Source organism: Chlorocebus sabaeus, chromosome 1 (genome assembly GCF_047675955.1).
Source record: "Chlorocebus sabaeus isolate Y175 chromosome 1, mChlSab1.0.hap1, whole genome shotgun sequence".
NCBI lineage: Eukaryota > Metazoa > Chordata > Mammalia > Primates > Cercopithecidae > Chlorocebus > Chlorocebus sabaeus.
The window spans coordinates 70,878,234-70,902,551 of record NC_132904.1 but is presented as its reverse complement, the minus strand read 5'-3'; the positions used below and the strand labels follow the sequence as shown (position 1 = coordinate 70,902,551).

At 36.5% G+C, this 24,318-nt stretch overlaps 1 protein-coding gene and 1 long non-coding RNA gene across 3 annotated transcripts in view; one reads left to right on the top strand and one right to left on the bottom strand.

The window, feature by feature from the left end:
- Positions 1–10,290, bottom strand: part of LOC103248030 (uncharacterized) — a 69,153-nt gene extending 58,863 nt beyond the window's left edge. Inside the window, exons 1-2 of one of the 2 annotated variants that reach the window (XR_005242786.2) lie at positions 335–10,290; positions 103–229 (exon numbers count right to left, since the gene is read on the bottom strand). This is a non-coding gene — a long non-coding RNA (uncharacterized lncRNA). Of the gene's footprint in view, positions 1–102 lie in introns of both variants that reach the window. The other variant, XR_012094073.1, reaches the window with a different exon arrangement.
- PGM2L1 (phosphoglucomutase 2 like 1) overlaps positions 1–24,318 on the top strand; it is a 57,769-nt gene that overhangs the window by 461 nt on the left and 32,990 nt on the right. Inside the window, exon 2 of the mRNA XM_008020138.3 lies at positions 22,316–22,483. Within this exon, the coding sequence (XP_008018329.1) occupies positions 22,316–22,483 (168 nt within the window). The remainder of the gene's footprint in view (positions 1–22,315; positions 22,484–24,318) is intronic.

Sequence of the window (24,318 nt, the reverse complement as noted above, 5' to 3'; positions counted from 1 at the left end):
ATAGTCTGCTCTTTCCTATGCCCACCCAGCGCCCCACGGGCTGCAGAGGAGATGGCTCGGGACACCGGGCGGGGGGCAGCGGAGCAGGGCGTTGCCACCCACCTATGCATGGGGTTCCTCCTTCGGTCCGCCAGAGCCGAACATCTGCATCGCTTCCTTCTGCGGTGCTCTCAATTGTAACCTCCCTTCCTCTTCTTTACCCTCTTTCCCTTCAAGTGCTGTCTTCCCTCTTTCTTCCAAAAAAAAAAAAAAAAAAAAAAAAAATCATTGTAAGTTATACCCTAAACAACGATTTCCTTTCCCTTTTTCTCCCTTGACTTCCTTCTCCACAAACCTGAAAGTGGTTTCTGGCACCCTTACTGGGCGTTTCTAACCGCTATCTGCTTTAGTTCTGGTCTGGTGTGTTTCCTCCTTCTGTCGCTAGGTAGTCGCTGGTCTTCTATCCTTGGTATTTTCTAGTATCACCTTTTGCTCTTGGGAAAGGCGAGGCGCTTACCTCTTCTTTCTCCTGCTGGTAGCTATTTTCTGGAATTAATCTGTTCAAGGAATCGTGTTTTCCAGGTTTCATATGGTACTCTTAATACAGGATTGTTTTTGCCTTAACCCTTACTTCTCTACCAACACCTCCCCACCCACCCTCCGCCCCCACCTCCAAATTGTTGCGGTAATTAAACCTTATGCGGGCATTTGGGATGGATTTGTGACAATCAGAATTAAAATGCAGCTATCTTACTTGTAAAAGAGGTCCCTGGTGGCTCCAACAAAGGAAGATAATCCAAGCTTTTGCTTTGTCAAGTGCATAAAATACCTTTGTTGAAGTAGAGAAGGCAGCACATTTAAAATGGAATTAATGACACTGAATTAAGGAATTTGTATGGTATTATGTGACATCATGTTGTACAAATGAATTTCCTTAAGGCTTCTCTTTCTGAAAGTTTTGTTTTTACTTTGTTCATTCATTCATTCAGCAAAAAAATATTGAATGCCAAGTGTGTGTTTTAGGTCTTGTTAGACCGAGGAAATACTTGTGAGGAAAATAGAAAGGGTTCCTGCCCTCAACAAGCCTCAGCAGATGAGGAAGACCAACAAATAAGCAGTTACAATGAGGTATTTGGTGTTAATTGGTCATATGTATATTGAACGAATAATTCTTTCTCTACAGTCTAATGCTTCTCAAACCTTAATGTGCTTACAGATCACCTGGGGATCTTGAAATACAGATTCTGATTCAGGAGGCGTGGGGTGGGGCCTCAGATTCTGCCTAAGAATGAATTTCCAGGTGATACTAATGCTGCTGGTCTGTGGACCACACTTGGAGTAGCAAAACTTTGTTTTCTTTAGGTGCCAGTTTTAACTATACTTTTCCTACTGAGTCTCCTGATTGATTTTTTTTTTTAAACAGGGTCTCTCCATGTTGTCCAGGCTGGAGTGCAGTAGCACAATCGTAGCTCGCTGCACCCACTGCAGCCTTGAACTCCTGGGCTCAAGTGATCTTTTTGCCTTAGCCTGCTGAGTAGCTGGGACTATAGGCACATGCCACCATGCCCAGCTAATTAAAAAAATAATTTTTTTTTTTTTTTTTAAAGAAATGGGGTCGCACTGTGTTGCCCAGGCTTGTCTTGAACTCTGGGCCTCAAGGGATTCTCCCACCTCAGCCTCCCAGTGTTGGGATTATAGGTGTGAACCACCTCACCCAGCCCCTGAAAAAGAATGAAGAGAGGTTGGGCACAGTGGCTCACGCTTGTAATGCACTCTGGGAGGCCAAGGCGGGCAGATCATCTGAGGTCAGGAGTTCAAGACCAGCCTGACCAACATAGTGAAACCCTGTCTCTACTAAAAAAAAAAAAAAAAAAAAAATTACCCAGGTGAAGTGGCACATGCCTGTAGTCCCAGCTACTCGAAGGCTGAGGCCAGAGAATCACTTGAACCCGGGAAGCAGAGGTTGCAGTGAGCTGAGATCGTTCCACTGTACTCTAGCCTGGGTGACAGAGTGAGACTCCATCTCAAAAATAAATAAAGCAAAACAACATAAAATAAAAATAATGAAGATAAAAATTCATCAAAAGTGGAAGATAAATTCTTAATTTGTATTTAAAGTGCCTCTGAATATAAGGCATTGGCTGAAACCTGTGAGAGACAGAAAGATGAAATAGATATGGATCATATCGTTAAAGAACATAGAAGGGAAAGAAAAGCATAAATAATAGGGGCAAGTAATAAGTATCCTTAACAGAGGAATAGATTTAAGTAATTTGTTAATAAATATAATAAATTTCTTCATTGATCCTTTCTTAATAGGAGAGAATATATTTAATGGAGAAATCATATCTACTGTAGATTGATACTATAGAGAAGCTAGACTATGCCTCAGGGCACTGAAATTTAGAGTGCAGAAATGTAAAGATCAGACTCATAGCATTTCTTACATTATACATTGATGACATGGGTAGTCTTTTAACATAGAGAGACTGAGTTTAACACCTGATGAATACCTATTTAATTAAAAAAGGAACCAACTGCCACCAATTATTCGTGACTCAGATGAGGCAAATAATCAGTTATAAATTGATTAGAGGTCAATGTGTTACTTGCGTTGGTCACTAAAATTACTAATCTTAGTCTCGGTTGGTGTATTTGAAAAGTCTTTATGAAAAAAATGTTATTTGTGCTTGAACTTTCAGAATTAGTTAAAATTAGACTTGCTAACATAAGGAGAACTATGACAAGCATAGAGAGAAATTTTAATGTGTGTATTAAGAACTTTTATTTCTGCTGTTGCTCAGGGTACATAGAAAATTTTGGAAGGATATGTAAAGACCAGGTCATAGAAGGGCTTTAGTATGTTTTGAAGGGCTTAAATACACACAGGTGTGCGTGTAAATGTTAAAAAGAAAACAATGCAACAAGATGGGCTGTTTATTGGGGCAGTTTGGGGTACTCCACGTAGTTTCTATGGGGTGGCTTTCTGTTGGTAAATTTACAAGTCCAGAATGTGACCTTCCAGTTCCTGAGCCTTCAGCCTAATTTGTTAGCCTACCTTGTCTCAGGATGGACTCACTGTGCTCAATGTCACAGAAACTGATGTCTGAATTCAGAATGTTTTATTAATGTATGGTACAGATGTAATAGCTAAGTAGATTTGTTTCTATTCAGGGCATTTTCTAGATGCACCATAGGAGAAGTCAAAAGAAGATTTTTAGTGGTCATGAAATCAAATCACAGGGAGTCAGATATATGACACAAACATTTAACAGCATCAACCTGTAATAAGTAAATGCACACATCTCCACAATGGGACTATCTTACCACTAGAACCCAAAAGTCCTAGATCAAGGCATTTCTCCTCCAGGCGGTGAACAGATGACTCTACTACAGTGCTCTCTCCTTCTATGCTCTGGGCCTAAGTCACTCACCTCCTTTCTAGTTCTTTTTTTCAGTACTTTCATACATTCTGTCAAATTATAGACAAGTTGTGCTGGCCCAGAAGCCAGGTTCTCTCAATATAATATGTCCTGTTCTTTATGCATTGTTAATTTTCTTTTTAAAAGCAGTCCTATATGTAAGATGTTAGGCACTGGCAAAGTGGATGGGTCAGTGGCTGGATGGGGAATAGAGCTGGGACATAGGGCAGAGCTGCTCAGCCTGCTATAGCAGCTGCCACAAAGGTGTTGAACTTCCTATATATCGACAACGACGTGGAGGCAGGAATTGGCCATGGCATTTTAAGAAATAGCAAGTAGAGCACTCTGGTCTCAGAATGTAGGTCTGTGTTGAGAAAGAGTATCATGTAAAGTTCAAGGTAGCACAGGCTTATAAAAAGCCTGAAAATGGAAATAAAATACTTCAATCTAGGCCAGTGATTCAAACATTAGTCTAACGGTAGAAGTTTTTTTCAGTGTCACTCGCATGATTTTCTGTGCCTCGTAATGTAGCCCAGGTAGAAAAGGTGATGAGTGAATTTCCTTTTAAATCATCCTTATGTGATGGGAAATATACCCATGACATTCCTCGACAAAGGTGGTCTACTCCAGGGTCATTGTATGGAGACCCAAAGAAATTGTGGACATTATCCAGTTACGGAGCTTAGATGGGCGCTTGGATCTGCCACCTAGTTCAATCCAATTTTTATAATACTAGTTTATATAATATTTTTTGTTCATATTTTTCTAATACTGAATTTGGCATTTAATCAATGAAGAGTGCGGAACATATACATATGACTTTATTACTTTTGGGAAATGCTAGTCCTTATTCCTTGAATTTATTTCTGTAGTGTTTCAACTTTGGTAAAATGCTCTAAGTCTAGTTTGCTATTCATAGCAACAGTGTGTTAGGCAGGTAGTAGTTATCCCCATTTTTACAAGTAAAGAAACTTAAGCTCATAAAAGAAAAGTGACTTGCTCAAGGAGATATGGCTTTTAAGTGGTAAAATTGGGACTCAAACTTAGGTCATCTGACTTTTACTGTATTTTTATCACTGCGGTAGACTCCATAAAGCAAATGTTTAATACATGTTAGTGACAACATAAGCTAAGTTTCAAGGCCCTCATTAAAACCATTTTATTGGCTTTTATAAAGCTGGAGGAGGATGTAATATTATGCAGAATAAATTGCCATGGATTTTTTTTAAAGAGCTGAACAGTTGCTTTGGTCTCCTTGGCAACAGTGTTCTTCTGTCCAAGAAATTTAGTACATATAAATGAATATTTGAATTTTTATTTTTAGAATTCAAATTCATTTTTTCTTTTTACTTCCAAATTTCCTACCTTTTCTCCTGTTTTCATCATTTTATTTGCAATTTATTTTTTTTTGAAGAAATACATGCTTATGATTTTAAAAAATAGTACAGAAGGGAAAACAATGGAAAACAATGATCCTAACTGCCTCTTCTTTTCCTCAGTTTGCTTATAGGTCATTTTAAGTTTCTTTTTAGTTATTTTTGTGGTTACCATGAAAAGACCAAGTAATAGACTAGAACCGCTATTTCTTGATGTATTTTAAAGCTTTAGATATTATCTGTCAGATATATCCCTGTGCTGTGAAAAATGGGAATTCACTCACTATTCTCTATGTCTCCTGAATTTTGATAGTTATGCTATTAGCATTAGTCATTTCTAAAGTTTAAACAATATAATTAATGCTAGCAAAGTTTGCAGGACAATAAGTGCAACTAACAAACAGGCCTTCCAACTGGCCATTTTGTTTAAGGGGAGACTGGCAGAAAACATACTGTATACATGAAAACAGAGAAAACCCATACCAGCTTATATAAGGTACCTACCGTAGTCAAACACACAGAAACAGAAAACAGAATGTTGGGTACCAGCGGCTAAAAGTCTATTGATGTTAAAGCTAACTAACGATCAAACCATAAAAAGGAAATAAGCTGCATGCAAAATAAGTAAAGCAATGGATACAGGAAAAAAACTGAGTTAAGTCAGGGAACACAAGAACTTAATGTTTTTTGATTAAATAAGACAATTATTCCATCAAATAAGGAAATATGCTATGAAAAAGGAACAGGAAACAATAATGAGCTCTTGGAAATTAAGAAAAAAACATTGACACACCACCCCTGCCAAATGCAATAGAAAATATAGAAGTTAAAGTTGAGGAAACATAGCAAAAGGAAATAGGAAATATGAGGAAGTTGACATGGAGTAACTTCCCCAGAAATCCAATGTAAAGAAATCCTAGATGATAACAGTGTACTGATCCACACTGGGGTTCCAGAAATATGTCTTAAAAAAGAATTCAGCATCTATGCCATAAATAGTAAAAAGCTGGAAGATGTTAGTAATACGGTGAAGATGGCGTGTTATTTCTGGTCAACAACATTAGAAAAAAAAAGAAGAAAAGAAAAAGCAGTTACCCAAGGAAGGGAAGGAGGGAGGGAGGAGGAAGACAGGAAGAAAGTAGGAAGGGAGGGAGGGAAGGAAAGAATGAAGGACCCGAATAAGCAAGGAAAGACAAAGCTGAGTAAGTTAAGTTGTGGTCTAAAAATGAAGCCAACTAAAATGGTGCATCATTTTGAACAACTAATTGATGGATCTTAAGGAAAGAAAAACAGATCTCCAGAGCTTTTTCATCATGCTAAACTGAATTTCTGTACCCATTAAATAACTCCCCATTTCTTCCTCCCCTAAGCCTCTAGCAGCCACCATTTTGCTTTCTGTTTCTATGAATTTGACTACGTACCTCATGTAAGTGGCATCATACAGTATTTGTCTTTCTATGACTAGCTTATTTCACTTAGCATAATGCCTTCATGGTTCATCCATGTTAAAGATGAGATTTCATTTTGATTAGAGAACAAAATGTGCATGTTATCAAGTTATTTTGGGTTTGGGCTTATTGCGCTTTGTTTCATGCTACTTTTTGTCCGTGGCAATTGCATCTACTCCTCAGTACCCACTGACCCCTTCCTCCAGTTCTTTTTACATTGTAGGTTTAGTCCTTTTGTTCCTTTACTATCACTGTACTAAGTTCTCAGGGAGGGGAGACAAGTGTTTAAGTCTTTCATCTTGAACCAAAAGTCTTTATACTTTTATTTCTTCAAATTAAAAATGTACTTGAAACTGAAAACAGCTAAGATGTCCTTCAGTAGGTGAATGAATAAGCAAACTGTTGCATATCAAATATTATTCAGTGATTAAAACAAATCAGCTGTCAAGCCATGAAAAGAGATGAGCTATCAAGCTGTGAAAAGATGGAGAAACCTTAAATGTAGATTGCTTACTGAAAGAAGATGGTGTGAAAAAACTACATAATGTAGTAACTTTTCCATAGATATATTTGAAAAGGAGTGATTCATATTTGAAAGCCCTTCATGTCTCACCTGACAGTTTTCAAAATAGGTAGACTAGCTACTTCTGTTTGTTATTTGGGGGACTTCTTTGCCCTGTTTTTTCTTTGTTTTTTGTTTTTTGTTTTTTTCTTTCATAAAATCTGTTTATTTAGTTCCTTCAAGTTTTCTACAAGGCCATTAGAAAACCTATTTGGATATGTCTTTGATCTAAAATTATTTTCCTGGCCGGGCGCAGTGGCTCACGCCTGTAATCCTAGCACTTTGGGAGGCTGAGGCAGGCAGATCACCTGAGGTCAGGAGTTCGAGACCAGCCTGGCAAACATGGTGAAACCCCATCTCTGTTAAAAATACAAAAAATTAGCCAGGCGTAGTGGCACTTGCCTGTAATCCCAGCTACCTAGGAGGCTGAGGCAGGAGAATTACTGGAACCCGGGAGGCGGAGGCTGTAGTGAGCTGAGATCGCGCCACTGCACTCCAGCCTGGGTGACAGAGCGAGACTCCATCTCAAAAAAAAAATAAATTTTAAAAAAAGTATTATTCCTATCTGTTCCTCTCCTCTTATTTAAAAAAATCAGAAAGAATGTGGAGAATCTAATAAAAAGGAATTTGTCATCATTTGATTCTTCCAGGCTTTACTTGTGAGACACAGTGAATTAACAAAAGAATATACATCTTATTATATTTCATTAGCTCAGGGTTTTTGTTTTGTATTGTTTTGTAGAGAAACAGGGTCTCACCCTGTCACCTAGGCTAGAGTGCAGTGTGATCATAGCTCAATGCAGCTTCCTGGGCTCAAGTGATCCTTCCACCTCAGTTTCCCAAGTGGCTGGGACTACAGGCACAAGCTACCATACCTGGTTACATTAGCTTGCATTTCAATGATAATCCCTGGATAATCTAAATCAGATTTCTTTCATCCTTCCTTTTGGAGAGACAGCACGATTGGTTTGTTTCGTGGAGAAACCTGTATTTACCTAATTTATGTCTATTTGGTTTTTTAGTAATATTTTCCCTTAACATAAAAAGTTGATTAGTAATTTAGTGCAGATTTTACTGAAGGAGTATTGTTTTCATTAGTCAACTGCGAGCTGCATTACTACTAATTAGAACTGAGGCTGCTGCCCTCTAGTGTCAGGAGTTAATGGAGAAAATGATCTATGCTGGTGAAGAATAGGCAGGAAGGCAGTGAGATAGTGTTGCCAATCCTCATAGGATCTTTTACACCAAATCATTTAATGAACAGTGTATCTTACCAAACAAAACAATGGAAATGGCCATATTTAATGCCTTAAAGAGTATGAAGACTATAATATGGTAAATGAAAAATACCATATATCTCTGATTCAAAGACATTTTAATGTCTACCTTGTTAGAAACCTCTTTAATGTAAGTAGTGGTTTTATGTTGTGTTTCTGCTTCAGAATTTTTTCACATCATTTCTCTCTGAAATATTTCATTATTTATATAAGTAAAAATGAGGAAAAAACCTAAATGTCCATGAATAAAGAAATGGTAACATAAACTGGAACACTCTGGAGTGAAAAGAATAGCATGGTTCTATATGTATTAAAAGGACCTCCAAGATATATAGATATAAAGAGAGATATAGATACATAGGTATATAAGTTTATATATTTTTTAAATTTTATTTTATCGTAGTAAGAACACTTAACATGAGATGTACCCTCTTAACAGATTTTCCAGTATTCAATACAGTATGGTTAACTGTAGGTACAGTGCTGCATAGCATATCTCTAGAATGTATTCATCTGCAACTTTATGCCCCTTGCATAACGACTCTCCATTCCTCCTTCCCTCCCAGCATCTGGCGACCACCATTCCACTCTTTGATTCTATGAATTTGACTATTTTAGATACCTCATATAAGTGAAATCATGCAGTATTTGCCCCTCTGTGCAAGATATATGTGAAATAAGTAAGTTATAGAACAACATGTACAATATGATGCCATATATATCAAAAAAGAGTTAAAGCAAAACTGTATTTTACAGGTATGTAAGATGTGTAGTAAAGGTCTGGAAGAATGTATTACAAACTGTAAGCAGCACCTCTAAAGACAGGGTCTGGGAATGAGAGTAATGGTCAACGATGTCTGTAGCTTTATCTGTGTTATTAGTATTTTTTAAATAAGAGAAATGTGTTAATATAATTCGTAATAATTAAAGTAAAATTTAAAATGTAAACAAAAATTAAGTGGTCAACTGTCTGACATTGGCTTTTAAGGGCAATAGGAGTTCAAAGTCAGGAAGATTTTTTATAAGAGGTAGAATTTGAGCTGGGACTTGAAGGGTAAGTAGGATACGAATAGATAACAGATATGGGGGCAGAAAATTTAAAGTGGACACGGTAGAATAATAAAATGGAAAATGGCACTGATCAGGGAAATGAAACTGAGCAGGAAGCATGCAGAAACAATAAAGAGATTTCTTAAGTATAGTGTGTGTATTGTGCTGTGGTGAGTAAGTATAGGTGAAGGAAAACTAGATTTTATGAGTGATCATGTGCCAGACATGGTACTTACTAGATACTTTCATGTAGAAAGTCTCTTAATTCTCCCAGATTGTTTGAGGTAGTTATTTCCATTTTTTTAAGCCTACACACAAACCCAGGCTCAGAGAAGTGTAGAGAGAGGGGGCTATTTGAAGGTTTCAAACTCCTCTGCCCTTTGGGATCTGATCCCAACCTTTCTAATTTTTACATTTGATGTAATGAGAATTGAACTCTATTGCTGATTCTTGACTGATTAATCTGGCTGCAGCATGTAATTAGGATGAGATGGAATGGAGTTGTGGAGGGGATCCTAGAAACTCTCATAGAAATGTAGATATAAAAGTTTTACAGAAGGATGTTTGCTTTGTAAGAAAATCAGGAAAAAAAAAGCCATGAGACTTACTAGCAAATTGATCTCTATCTTCTTTTTAAAAAGACGGAAAATGATAGCTCCCATTCTGTTAAATCATATATTTTGCTAACTTTGAATCACATCTTTTAAAAGAAAGATATTAGAATTTAAATTCCCATGTCCACCTCTCTGATTCCATTCTCCTCCCTTCTTCCTTTCCTCAAAGTAACCAAAGCATATCTAGGAATACTAGGGTTTTGTTTGATTTTCTTGTTCAGTTAAAATATCATTTTGTTCTTAAATGAAGATAACTGTGGGAGGCTGGGTGTGGTGGCTCATGCCTGTAATCCCAGCATTTTGGGAGGCCAGGGCAGGAGGATTGCTTGAGCCCTGGAGTTTGAGACCAGCCTAGGCAAAGTAGGGAGACCTCATCTCTACAAAAAGTAAATAACATTAGCTGGGCATGGTGGCATATGCCAGTAGTTCCAGCTACTTGGGAGGCTTAGGTGGGAGGCTTGCTTGAGCCCGGGAGGTTGAGGCTGCAGTGAGCTGTGATGGCACCACTGCACTCCAACCTGGGTGACAGAGTGGGACCCTGCCTCAAAAAAAAAAAAATTTTTTTTTTTTACAGATACTGCCAAATTGCATTACAGAGAGTGTGCACCAATGTATTCTTCTACCAGCAATATATAAAAGTGCCTGCTTTCTCAAATTCTTGACTCTACAATGCAGTATCAAATATTTGTCTTTGCCATTGTGAAAAATAAAAACCATATTTTATTTTAGCTTTAATTTCCATTTTTCTTATAAGTGAAGTTGTATATTTTCATATACTTAAAAGATACCTGTATTTCCTTTTCTATGAACTGTTTTCATTTCTTTTGCTAGCTTTTCTATCAAGTTATTAATCTTTTCTCCTGTTTTAATGCTAAAGAAATAAGCCTTTGATTGATTTATCGTGTATTACAAATGTTTTTCCTCAGTTTGTCTTTTGAATTTATATATGTAATTTTTATCACGTAGAACATAATTATAATTTTATTGACAGCATAGTATTTCACTTGGTGAATATATCATATTTAACCATTTCCTTTTTGCTGGATGTCTTATTCTGACTTTTAAAAACTATTTTGAATAATGCTGAGAGCATCATTTTGCATATAACTTTTCGCCTTAGATTATTTCCGTAACATGTAAAGATGACATATACATATAGAGATATTTAACTTCTGAGAAATGCAGTCAGACCATAATTGTAGCCTAATTTCAGAAGAATATGAAAATTGGGCTTTATTGAAAAAGAAAAAGCATATTATTGTTTCCTTTCTTGGTAGTTTTCATGCTGATGGGCAGGGTTCTCCTGTTGGTAGTATTTTCACCATTCCAAAATATGCATGAAACATCAAGCTATGAATCTTTATCTGGTATACGGGTATACGTTAAATTAAGCACAAAACTATGGAATCTCAGTTGACAGAAACCTAGATATTATCTTATTTAAGCTCCTACTCAGAATAAAAACATGTTCTGTAGTATCCCAAATAGGTAACTTCCATGTGAGAACATTTCTGGTATAGTGGAGTCTTGTCTTACTTAGGAGTTAGATTCCAAAGTCAATAAATAATGAAAATGGTATAAAATTTTAAAATCACCCTTGTAAACCCTTAAATTGTCCAAGAACTACAAGATACATGATTTCAAGTATCTATCCTTATATAGTAATATATGAGAATATGTTAACATATGTAGTAATGTGCCATATATAATAGAGCACATGCACAAAATATAATTTTAATATTTAGGAGGCAGGGCTAAATACATACAGTGGAGTACATGTAAGTTAAGTGTAATAAAGCCATACTATATAGTGCAGTGTTGTATGGTAGAAAGACTTCTACTTCTAGAAATGACAGATGAGGTAATTTGGACAATCTTCCTCCAACAACTGGGAAAAATAGATAAAATGTAGATTTAAAAATCTGTTTGAAGGTGTTATTTAATGTTAGTCAAGAGTTTCCAGTTCAAGATTTCGAAGAAGAAGGAAATTCTAGGCCACAGTCTAGAAGAAGACAGAAATTCAGAGAGCTGAGTTTAGTATTTAGGGCCACTTTTGCCCAGGGCACATTTACTGATCAGGATAGGCAGCTAAGAAGATTGGCAGTCTTTTTGTTGGTCTTGCTAGTATAGAGGGACAAAAATTGGAATCTAGGCCCTATCGCGGGTGGAGACCCTGAGAACACTCTTTAGAAGTCCAAAGGGCTGCCCTGTGAATACTGGTGAACTCAAACACTCCTCGTACAGACTATATTCCAGTTTTGAGTCATTTGGATGGCTTGGAAATTGGATTAAAGTGAACTTAGATTGCTAGTGCTTTCAGATGCCTAAGAAAAGCAAAACAACAAACAAACAACAACAACAAGTTTCCTGGAGGGAGGTAGCTTCATCTTAGGTTCCAAATTATTCCTACTAATAATATGTTAAATATAATACCTAATAATGTTACAAAAATAATATAAATATAATAGTACAGAGTCAAAGATAACCAGACATATAAGGAAGCAAGTCAACATAAACAAGAACCTGCAAAAACAACAGATAATGCAGACTGACCTGCAAGGGCTCCTATATTTATCAAATGTAGACTTTAAAATAACTAAGACTGTCAAGATCAAGAAGATAAAAAATATTAAAATTGAGCAGAGAGCAGAAGTAGGAGTAATCTCATAAGTTAAAAAAATTGGTGGAGAAAAGAAAATAATACAAAAAAAGTAAATTTTTAAAAATAGAAATTCTGAAACGGCTGGGCACGGTGGCTCAAGCCTGTAATCCCAGCACTTTGGGAGGCCGAGACGGGCGGATCACGAGGTCAGGAGATCAAGACCATCCTGGCTAACACGGTGAAACCCTGTCTCTACTAAAAAATACAAAAAACTAGCCGGGTGAGGTGGCGGGTGCCTGTAGTCCCAGCTACTCGGGAGGCAGAGCTTGCAGTGAGCTGAGATCCGGCCACTGCGCTCCAGCCTGGGCGACAGAGTGAGACTCCATCTCAAAAAACAAAACAAAACAAAACAAAAATAGAAATTCTGAAACTGAAGAAATACAATAACCAAAATTAAGAATTCAATGAACACATTTAACAACACTTTAGAGAGGAATCAGAGAGAGAATTAGCAAACTACAAGATAGGTCAGTGAAAAATATTCAGAACAAAGCATGGAATGACAAAAGGATTGGGGGGAAGTGGAGGAATAAAAGAGAGGCTATGAGACATAAGATGATACAGGAAAAGGTCTAACATGCTATTCATTGGAATCTCTTAAGGAGAGGAAAGAGATAGTTGCTATGAAATTTCCTAAAGTGATGAATGGCATTAATCCACAGGTTAAGAGTTTGGTGTTACAAAGGAATATAAATCATTCTGTTACAAAGATATATGCACACATATGTTCATTGCAGCACTATTCACAATAACAAAGACATGGGATCAACCCAAATGCCCATCAGTGGTAGACTGGATAAAGAAAATGTACTATATATACCTCTCCATAGAATACTATGTATACATAAAAAGGATTGAGAGCATGTTCTTTGTAAGGACATGGATGGAGCTGGAAGCCATTATCCTCAGCAAACTAACACAGAAACAGAAAACCGAACGCCGCATGTTCTCACTTACAAGTGAGAGCTGAAAAATGAGAACACATGGACATGGGGAGGAGAACAACACACACTGGGGCCTGTCGGGGAGGCGTGGGGAGGGAGAGCATCAGGATAAATAGCTAATGCATGTGGGACTTAATACCTAGGTGATGGGTTGATAGGTGCAGCAAACCACCATGGCACACATTTACCTATGTAACCTGCACATGTATCTGGAATATAAAATAAAGTAAAATTTTAAATAAATAAGAGTTTGGGGTTAATTTGTATTCTGTAAACTTTTCTCCTTGATTACATAAGTAATCCTTCCCTATGAAGATATAAGGAACAATCACATTTTTTTAGTTTTATTTTTCTATGCATTTATGTATATTTTACAAATTTGGAATTGTATTACACATATGGTTTATATACTTACCCCCCAATATATCTAAGTGTTTTTGCATATTAAAATTCTATTGTGATTTTTTAATACATTATGTTAATGTACTATTACATCAGCCTTTTTATTTAACCAGTTTCCTATTAACATGTGGTTTGCTTACTTTTTTTATTATTATTAATATTACTTTAGTGAATATCCTTATGACTAAATCATAACGTGCATCCGTGATTATTTCCTCGGGATAAATTTCTAGAAGTAGAATTGCTAAAACAAAGACTATTTAATATTTAAGCTACTTAAAATATTGGCAAATTGTCATCTGAGATGTTGTATCGATTTATAGTCCCTCTAGCAGATTGTATTTTTTTAAAGACGGCTGCAACTATATGTCCCATTCCACGTGTTCTTCTTACTGTGTGACTTTGGTACTCCTTAATTGAATGGTGGGATCTGTGTTCCCTCTGCTGGAACCTGGGTGGATCTTTGTAGCTGCCTAAAGAAATATAGTACAAAGCAGGTGCGGTGGCTCCTGCCTGTAATCTCAGCACTTTGGGAGGTTGGAGTGGGAGTATTGCCTGAAGCTAGGAGTTCAAGCCCAGCCTGGGCAACATGGCAAGACCCCATCTCTTTAAAAAATTAAAAAGCCAGGCATAGTGGTGTATGCCTTTAGTCTCAGCTACTTGGGAGGCTGAGGTAGGAAGATTGCTTGAGACTGGGAGGTGGAGGCTGCAGTGAGACATGTTTTTCTCCACAGTACTCCAGCCTACATGACAGAGTGAGACTCTGCCTCAAAAAAATAAAAATAAAAATAATAAATACAGTGCAGTGGAAATTAACATGCCTTTCAGAGCTAGGCCATAAAAGGTAATATGACTTCCACTTGGCTTGCTTGCTCATGGGACACTTGCCTTTGGAACCCAACATTGCAAGGAAACCAAGGCCACAAGGAGTGGCCTCTGTAGGTGTGTGCCATTTGATGGCCTCCACTAGGCCCCAGCCTACAGTCAGCATCACTGCCAGATAGACAAGCCTACAGAAGTACACAGACAAGCCATCCTGGCTGTGCCATTTCTGATTTCCTAACCCATAGAAATTATGAAAGATAATTAATGATTATTGATTGAAACCATTAAGTTTAAAGTGGTTTTTTACTAAGCCATAGCAATAAATATACTCTCATTCCGCAGCACTGGGCTTATTCATTTTAAAAACTCTTAATCAATTTTTAGGTGAAAAAATGGTATCTTGTTTTAATTTTCATTTCCTTGGTTACTAGAGTTAATTTTCATTCCCCAGCACTGGGCTTACTCATTTTAAAAATCCTTAATAAGTTTTTAGGTGAAAAATGGTATCTTGTTTTAATTTTCATTTCCTAGGTTACTATTGGGGGCCGGAGGGGGGAGGGGAAGCAATGGTTAGTGTGCTGGGTATAGATATTATTTCAAACTCAGTAAGTCTAATACTGAACTCCATTATCTCTCTACTCCCACCTTGCTCCACAATCCAACTCCTACTAATCTTTCACTTTTCAGTTCAAGTATTACTTTCACTGGGTGCAGTGGCTGACACCTGTAATTCTAGCACTTTGGGGAGGCCAAGACAGGAGGATCACTTGAGCCCAGGAGGTCCAGGCTGCAGTGAGCTGATCTGTCACCACTGTACTCCAGCCTGAGCAACAGAATGGACTCTGTCTGAAAAAAAAAAAAAAAAAAAAAGACGAAAACACAAACAAAAAACCCTACAAATATGCCAAAGTTTCAGTGAGCTGATCTGTCACCACTGTACTCCAGCCTGAGCAACAGAACAAGACTCTGTCTCAAAAAAAAAAAAGAGAAAAACACAAACAAACAAAAAACCCTACAAATATGCCAAAGTTTCAGTGGCTTACACAGTGTAAGTTTATTTCTTGTTGACGTTACAGCCCAGTGCTGGTCCCTGAGGTAGGAGGTAAAGGAGGGGGATTTTGTTCCATGAAATCATTTATTCCATCTTGTTGCTACATACTCCTGTAGGTCCTTAGAGTCCTCTCTGTTTAATGGGTAAATGGGGAAAGAGGAGTGGTGGGGGAGTAGGTCTGGGGCTAGGCATGGAAGTGGTGCACATCTCTTTCATATCCAGTGACCATAACTCTGTCACATGGTCTCATTTAGCTCCAAGGGAGACTGGCCATGGTGCCCAGGGAAAAGAGTAGAACGTGATTCTTGTTTTTTACAGGTGAGGATACTAGAGTGAAATTACCTGTTCAAGGTCATAAAGCTAGTAATAGATGTTACTGGAGCCCTTGAACTTAGTATACTTAGTGCCTTCCATGATCACTTACTGACAAAGCCTATAGAGTTTGAAAAGTTAATCTCAAAAATCATCACATATGCTTGGAATCTAAAGTCTAAGGAAAGGTGAAGTGACTTGTTCAGGATGATTTAGCTAAGCAATTGCTGACTCAAGATCAGGGCCAAACCTTCTAGAATTATTACTTCAGTGATCTTTCTCTCCTACAGTGGTCTACTGAGCACATTAGCCAATAATTGGATTCTTTGTTGATCAAGAAAAGTATGATATGTCACAATATTTGTAGAAAGACAATAAACATTTGAAATAGTTTATGTTGACTACCTTATATGAGAAATATTTTTTACTTAAAGCTTAACAGAGACAAGTTTGACTATGTAATTGAACAGTAAAATTGAGCTCATTGTATGTACTTTGTTAAAATTATAGTTTTTTAAAAAAAATAGTTTTTTTTGAAACAAAATAATTAACTTTTTTTAATCTTTCACACTAATTTGGTATATGTAATATTCTTAAATGATAATATTATATTTCAAGGATTATTTTCTACTTTGGGGGTACTTAGTACTTCATTTTGTGGATATGATTTTTGTGTTTATTAAGCAATTATTCAAATCTCATTTTATATGATGAGTATATTTTATATTCAAGTTTTTTGTCTAAGCCAAATTTATGTTAATTTCTACCAATTTTTTTAAGATAGGGAAATTAAATTTAGAATTACACAAAAATTATTTAAATAGGAAAGAATGATTAGTTTAGCATGAACGTAGTTTGGACTTCATAAGGAAACATCTGATTTAGAAAACCTGTTCTGCTCCAAGACTCTAGACTCAGATCTTCAAATTGGCTTACCCTCAGAAGTGAATGTCAGCTGTGTTTACCTTTCAGATTTTCAGATTGCACTTTCCTATTTTCACTTCTGGTTAGGAATAAACTTTAAAATTTGTTTGTCTTTCATTCACAATGGGGGGCAAAATAATAAATAGATAAACAAAATAAAAATATTTTTCTCTGTAGTTATATAAAACCGGTATTTATTATTTAGACATAAGTCTCTGCCAGTAACATTTAAAAATGTTATGTACAATTTTGCAACTTTAGATATATTTGAGTTATTAAGAGTCAATTTTGTATATTGGCTCCCCTTTAGATGTATAACAATATTAGAATTTGCGATTTTTTTTTTAGACAGAGTTTCACTCTTGTTATCCAGGCTGAAGTGCAAATGGCATGATCTCGGCTCACTGTAACCTCCGCCTCCCAGGTTCAAGTGATTCTCCTGCTTCACCCTCCTGAGTAGCTGGGATTATAGGTGCCCACCACCATGCCTGGCTAATTTTTTGTATTTTTAGTAGAGGCAAGGTTTCACCATGTTGGCCAGGCTGGTCTCAAACTCCTGACCTCAGGTGATCCATCCACCTCAGCCTCCCAAAGTGCTAGGATTACAAGCATAAGCCACCGTGCCCAGACTGAATTTGGGATTTTAAATATATATTATGTTCTTTTAGGTCTGTTCCAATCTTCTAAACAATGCGATTCATGTTTTTGAGTGTATTTAAGCTGTTAGGTTTTGTACTAGAATACTAATAGAGTAGATTCAAATTGCGTTAGAATTATTAAAATAGTAGGTTTATCAGATAAATAGGAAAAAAGATTTACAGGTAAACTCTTCCATATGGTTTGGCTGTTTTGTCCCCTGTAAATCTCATGTTGAAATGTGACCTCCAGCGTTGGAGGTGGGTCCTGGTGGGAGGCTTTGGGTCATGGGGGTGGTTCCCTCATGAATAGCTTGGTTCTCTGCTGGTGATAATAAGGAGTTGTCACTCTGTTAGTTCACATGAGAGGTGATTGTTGAAGAGCCTGGCAGCTCTCTTTTGTTCCCTCATTCACCATGTGATAAGCTGGCTATTCTTCCCTTCTGTTATGACTAAAAGCTTCCTGGGCCTCACCAGAAGTGGAGCAGATGCTGGTGCTATACTTGTACAGCCTGCAGAACCGTGAGCCAAATAAACCTTATTTCTTTATAAATTACCCAGCCTCAAGTATTCCTTTATACCAATGCAGACAAGCTAACACACTTCTCATTGGCAAACTTGATTACAATTTTTACACTCTTTTATACACGTTTATATTTATTATACATAAATAATATAGAAGTCCCTAGTTTTCTGAACCTATTCAGAAAACTTGGGCAAGTTCCAAATAATCCTTCATAAGTGAATGTTAGTACTTTCACTGGTCAGCAGGCAGAGTTGATGTGAATTTTGGTCTGGTGTGTAACCTTCTTCACATCTGTGAAAGTTTGTAAGAAGTTAATTTTTTTAAGTGATTTTAGAAAAATCAATTCTTTCATGTTTTCTTTGAATTTGGGCCTTATGGTTCTACAATATGGAAAAAAGAAAACTCCACAAGTATTATGTAAGAAGGTACTTTCTTCATTTCAGCCATGTAAAGTTGAAGCAAACCATAGGATTAGAACCTAAAGGAAAATTTTTGGTATACAGGTAAAATTCGAAAATAATGCATGGCTTTTTTCTATATTCTGCACCTTACTGACTTCATACTAAACAATTAGCTTCATTACTGATGAAGTACAGAGAAATGCTAGTAGTCACTAAAATCTTTTCGATTTTCTGCAGGATTACTTTTTTGGAGTACTAAAATTGTTAGGATTCTAAGATATGCTAGTTAAAAGCAAATTTATTTCAGATTGAATGCATTGACTTTCTAAATAATAAATTTTCATTTTGTATAATAGGTCAGTGTGTATTTTTTTTTTTTTTTTTTTTTTTTTGAGACGGAGTCTTACTCTGTTGCCCAGGCTAGAGTGCAGTGGCGTGATCTCGGCTCACTAAATTGCCTCCCTGGTTCAAGTGATTCTCCTGCCTCAGCCTCCCAAGTAGCTGGGACTACAGGCACACACTACCATGCCCAGCTAATTTTTGTATTTTTAGTAGAGAGAAGGTTTCGCCATGTTGGCCAGACTTGTCTTGAACTCCTGACCTCAGGTGATCCGCCCGCCTCGACCTCCCAAAGTGCTGAGATTACAGATGTGACCCAACGTGCCCAGCCTGGTGTGTATGTTTCTTGAAAGCAGGTCAGTCAAATAGCTTTCCTACTGTCTTCCTCCTCTTTTTTTTTTTTCTTGACTAGGCTTCTACCCCCAAGTAATCAATGAATTGTAAATAAGAGAGCACAGAAAGCAAACAATAATTTGCATTTGAGAGAACACCAATATATGTTTTATAGATTCAGATCTTATCAGTAGCTTTCTGTGAATAGGAAAAGGAGAGCAATTTGTGAGGTAAAAAATCATTCACATAGACACATAAGTAGAGGTTTTTCTGAGCCATCATGAATACCTAACTAGTTTTTAACCATAAAAAAGTAATATGTACATAAAATATCCAAACAGCATCATGGCTCTCCAATAAAAATAAGTCACTTGTCTACTTGAAACCCCATGCCTAATATCCCCTTCAGAGGTAATCACTATTTTTAGTCTCTTATATTTACATGGAATACTTCTAGATGATATATAAATATACACATACCTCTTTTTATATAAATGAAAACACTGTATATACTCTTCTGCTCTCCTTTTCATTTATTATACCTGAGTTCAACATGAAAATTTCATTTAAAAATAATTAGTTGGCTGGGCATGGTGGCTCATGCCTATAATCCCACACTTTGGGAGGCTGAGGCGGGCGGATCATGAAGTCAGGAGATGGAGACCATCCTGGCTAACACAGTGAAACCTCGTCTCTACTAAAAACACAAAAAATTAGCCGGGCATGGTGGCAGACGCCTGTAGTCCCAGCTGAGGCAGGAGAATGGCGTGAACCCGGGAGGCAGCGGAGCTTGCAGTGAGCCGAGATCGTGCCACTGCACTCCAGCCTGGGTGACAGAGCGAGACTCTGTCTCAAATAATAATAATATTGATAAATTTATAATTCTTTAGAATCTTCATATATTATAGTTTATAAAATCGTAGTGATATAATGACTTTAGAAAAAAATACAAATGTAAGTTCATCTGAATGGAGAATATGTGATAATTATGGTTGCGTAGATAGCTTTTTAGGTTATATTTTTAAAAGTTTATAACATCAACATCTAATTTAATGTCTCACTGTTAAATAGTGGAGAAATCTGAGTGTAAAGTAGATTTCAAATGCCTGTTGTCATAATTATTTAGCTCTTTTTGCCATAAAAGTGTATTTGTTATGTCTAGTATATCATGATTCTTTATTCATTTTCATTTTTCTCTAACTTACAAGCTTTTCAACAACCAGGAATTAGGTTAGTACTGCTTGTGAAGTCTGTAATTGGGAATGGAATTTTTAGGCCCTACTCTAGTAGCTGTGCAGTTAAACATTAGGAAGTATACTCAGTAACCAACAGCATTTATGTCTGGTGGATCATTTATATATATGTGTGTGTGTATACATATGTATACACACATACATATATGTATATGTGTATATACATATATACTCATTAGATATATATACATACACTATATATACATACTACATATATACACATATACACATACTGTATATATACACACATATACTATATACACATATATACTATATATACATACAATATATATATACACACTATACCTGTAATAAAAAGGAACATCACTTTGCTTTGTAACTGGAATTAAATTGTTATCAGAAGCATTATTAACACCCCAACATAATTATTTTGTTTGTAGTGAGATGGCATAGGCTTTAGAGCCAGATCAGCTTAGGTTCCCAAACTGTCTAAATTTCCAGTACCAGCTCAGTGATACTAGGCTCCCTCTCTAAATCTTAGTTTCCTCCTCTATACAATGGTAATATTGATAATAATACTACCCATACAGGTGCTGCAGTGAACCTTCTTATATGAATAAATGTTATTGTTCATGTGAAGGTATTTTTGTGGACAGACATCTATGGGCCAAAAGGCATGTGCAATTTAAAATTTGATACTTGCTGTAAAACCACTGTAAAAAGACTATCCCAATTTACATTCCTACTAGCAGGGTATTACAGTGCTATGTACCCTCTAAACGTGAAGAGTCTATTCAATTTTTGCCATTCTTATGCCCATCTTTAAATGTTAGCCCTCTTCAAGACTCTTTGACCTATGAAATCTAGTGGTATCTTAGAAATGATAGTATCCCAGATATTGTTATTCATATTTTTCTCTTAAGAGCTATTCATATTTTTATGTAGGTTATTTGTTAGTGTGTGCCATTTATGAAACAGAAGCTCCTTGAGTCTGGATTATATATATATACACACACACATATATATTTATGTATATATAACTAATAGATGTTAAAGCATATATTTATATATGTATATAAATATAAATATATGTATTTATATAAATTTATATATTTATATAGATAAAACTAATAGATGTTAAAGCATATATATATGTGTCTCGGCCTCCCAAAGTGCTGGGATTACAGGCGTGAGCCACCGCGCCCAGCCAAAACTTGATATTCTTTTGTGAAGCACCATTTTCAGTGACAGGTATTCTTGAGATTTATGAAAATAAGTTAAAGTACATGACAATGAAATACAGAATCCCAAATATAGATGTTGGCATGCCCTGCCTCACAAACCATTTTTGGAATGAATTTGTATTCTCATTCTTAATTAAGTTCACAACACATAAAATATTTTTATGGCCAACTTGTGCCATAGATAAATTGAATCGTTTTCTGTGATTTTTAAGCAGTAGAAAGGAATATCTGTTCATTTTGAATTGCAGAGGTCTAGGTAGGTAACTTGTAGGCATGTTTTGATGGTATTTATCCAGTAGTGTCTCTATTTCTCTTAAAACTTAATGTATTAGCCAGGTGTAGTGGCGCATGCCTGTAGTCCCAGCTACTCAAGAGGCTGAGGCTAGATCACTTGAGCCCAGGAGTTTGAGGTTACAGTGACCTATGATTGAAATCTAACATAGACTCTAACTTAATTGATGTCATTTTTTACTAAGAAGTTTATTTTGGATTCAAAGCTCTTAAATATCAAATTTTTTAAAAAACGACATTCTTTAATATGCTATACAAATGCTATAAAATTTAGAGATATGTAAATCACCCTCAACAGGCCCTTTCTCCTTTGGGGACTCAGTGAATGGCAGGTATTATTTTATCACACGTACAAAGAAGTAGCACTGTGGAATTTATATTGAATGTTGAACCTTGTGATATATACATATTGACCCCTCCGAAGGGCTTAATATTAGGACTCTGCTTGGATTCCTGGTTAAGTTTTAATACTTCTTCTTTATAGAATCCCAAAACAAAAGAGCAGATTGAAAACCTGTTACGGAATGGGATGAACAAGGAGCTGCGAGATCGTCTTTGTTGCCGAATGACTTTTGGGACTGCAGGACTCCGTTCTGCCATGGGGGCAGGGTTTTGCTATATTAATGACCTTACAGTAATACAGTCAACACAGGTAAGTATTATCAAGTAACAAGAGTGTACTTTTGACCAGACATGGTGGCTCATGCCTGTAATCCCATCTCTTTGGGAGGCTGAGGCGGGCGGATCACGAGGTCAAGAGATCGAAATCATCCTGGCCAACATGGTGAAACCCCATCTCTACTAAAAATACAAAAATTATCTGGGCATGGTGGCGCGTGCCTGTAGTCTCAGCTACTTGGGAGGCTGAGGCAGGAGAATTGCTTGAACCTGGGAGTCGGAGGTTGCAGTGAGCCGAGATTGCACCACTGCATTCCAGCCTGAGGACAGAGCGAGAGACTGTCTCAAAAAAAAAAGTATACTTTTTCTCAGTCTGTTTTTTTTTTTTTTAATTTGTAAATTAGGTAGTGCCATTCTAAATGCACACACACACAAAGCTTTATTTCCCAGAAGTTACTCTTATATAAGTAAAAACTGTAAACTCAATTCTGACCTTTAGTCTTGCCCAAGATTTTAGGAAGGCATTTATGTATTTTCGTGGTCACAGACTGACGTTCTGATTAAGAGTTATTTTGGTTGCCATTGTTAACTTCTTAACAATGTTGCTTTGCATTTGAAACCAAGAAGTGTATATTAGCATATCCAATTAATACAAAGAAACAAACTTAGATAGAAGAAAATAACTACTCATTTTGGCATATGGCCATTTATAAAGGTTAACCAGAATTTGGAAAATTTAGTTGAAAATATTTTCCTTTATCACATATCCTTTATGTGGGTTTCTATATCCACATGAGAGTTAATATAGTTGTGTAATATGATACAATTTGTTTTACTTCTCTCCATTGTTATGCAGCTCACTCTAGAAACAAATTGCTTCTCTTTGCAAGTGAATCATCCTGTTTCAAATAACGATATTTTTGAGGCCAATAATGTATTTAGCTTATACTAAAAATAGTTCCGGGCTAGAGAATTATTCAGTAGACATAATTCTAATTGATACTCCCAAACAGTGAATCATCTTTAGCCTTATTCTGAGAGAATTCTCTAAAGCCAAGGCCTAATGCAGAGGTAGGAGAGAAGGAATGACAGGATGGTTGGATAGGTAGGATACCTGCCCCTTCCTCACCCACCCCTCCCCCTATTCCTCAACCAGAGATGCTTTCGTTCATTATTTTCTTACACATTTAGTCTTTTCATATGCTTTCATTCTAAGTGAAGATTTCTTGACTTTACAAAAAGGGGTAGGGGAGGTGTTTGAAAAGCAATTTCTACAGAAGTGCACATTTTCACTGGATTTGGGATTCCATTGTGTGAAGTGGAAAAGCCGGATGGAATCTGATTCTTAAGCCCTAGCCCTTTTCAGACTCTATTAGATTGGTGCAAAAGTAATTGAGGTTTTGGTCATTTTTTTAATGGCAAAAACTACAATTACTTTTCCACCAACCTAAAAATATAGGGACATGAGATGCATTCTGATAGCAGAGATTAATATGAGGGTCTGTGAGGTTTTAGGATAGTATCATCATTAGAAATAAGTTGTTGAATCTAGCTAATATACTAAGCATGCACTCACTCATAGCTTATAGGTTGGGAAAATTAATTGTACTTGAGAAACTCAGGCACCAGAAGTCACTGAGGCTTTGTTTGGTGCTACCACATACTTATTTAGCAGTGCCTGCCATATAATAGGTCTTCAATAAATCAGTATAACTTAGTTTGGCCTTAGGCAAGACATTACATGGAGCTTTAATCTTATTGTCTCCTCTTCTTAAAAGACATATTGAAAGAGACCAAATTAGAAATGGTGTCTGCATTGCTTTCTTTTCAGGGTGTTAGGATTAAATGTCCCATCTTTTATGTGGAACT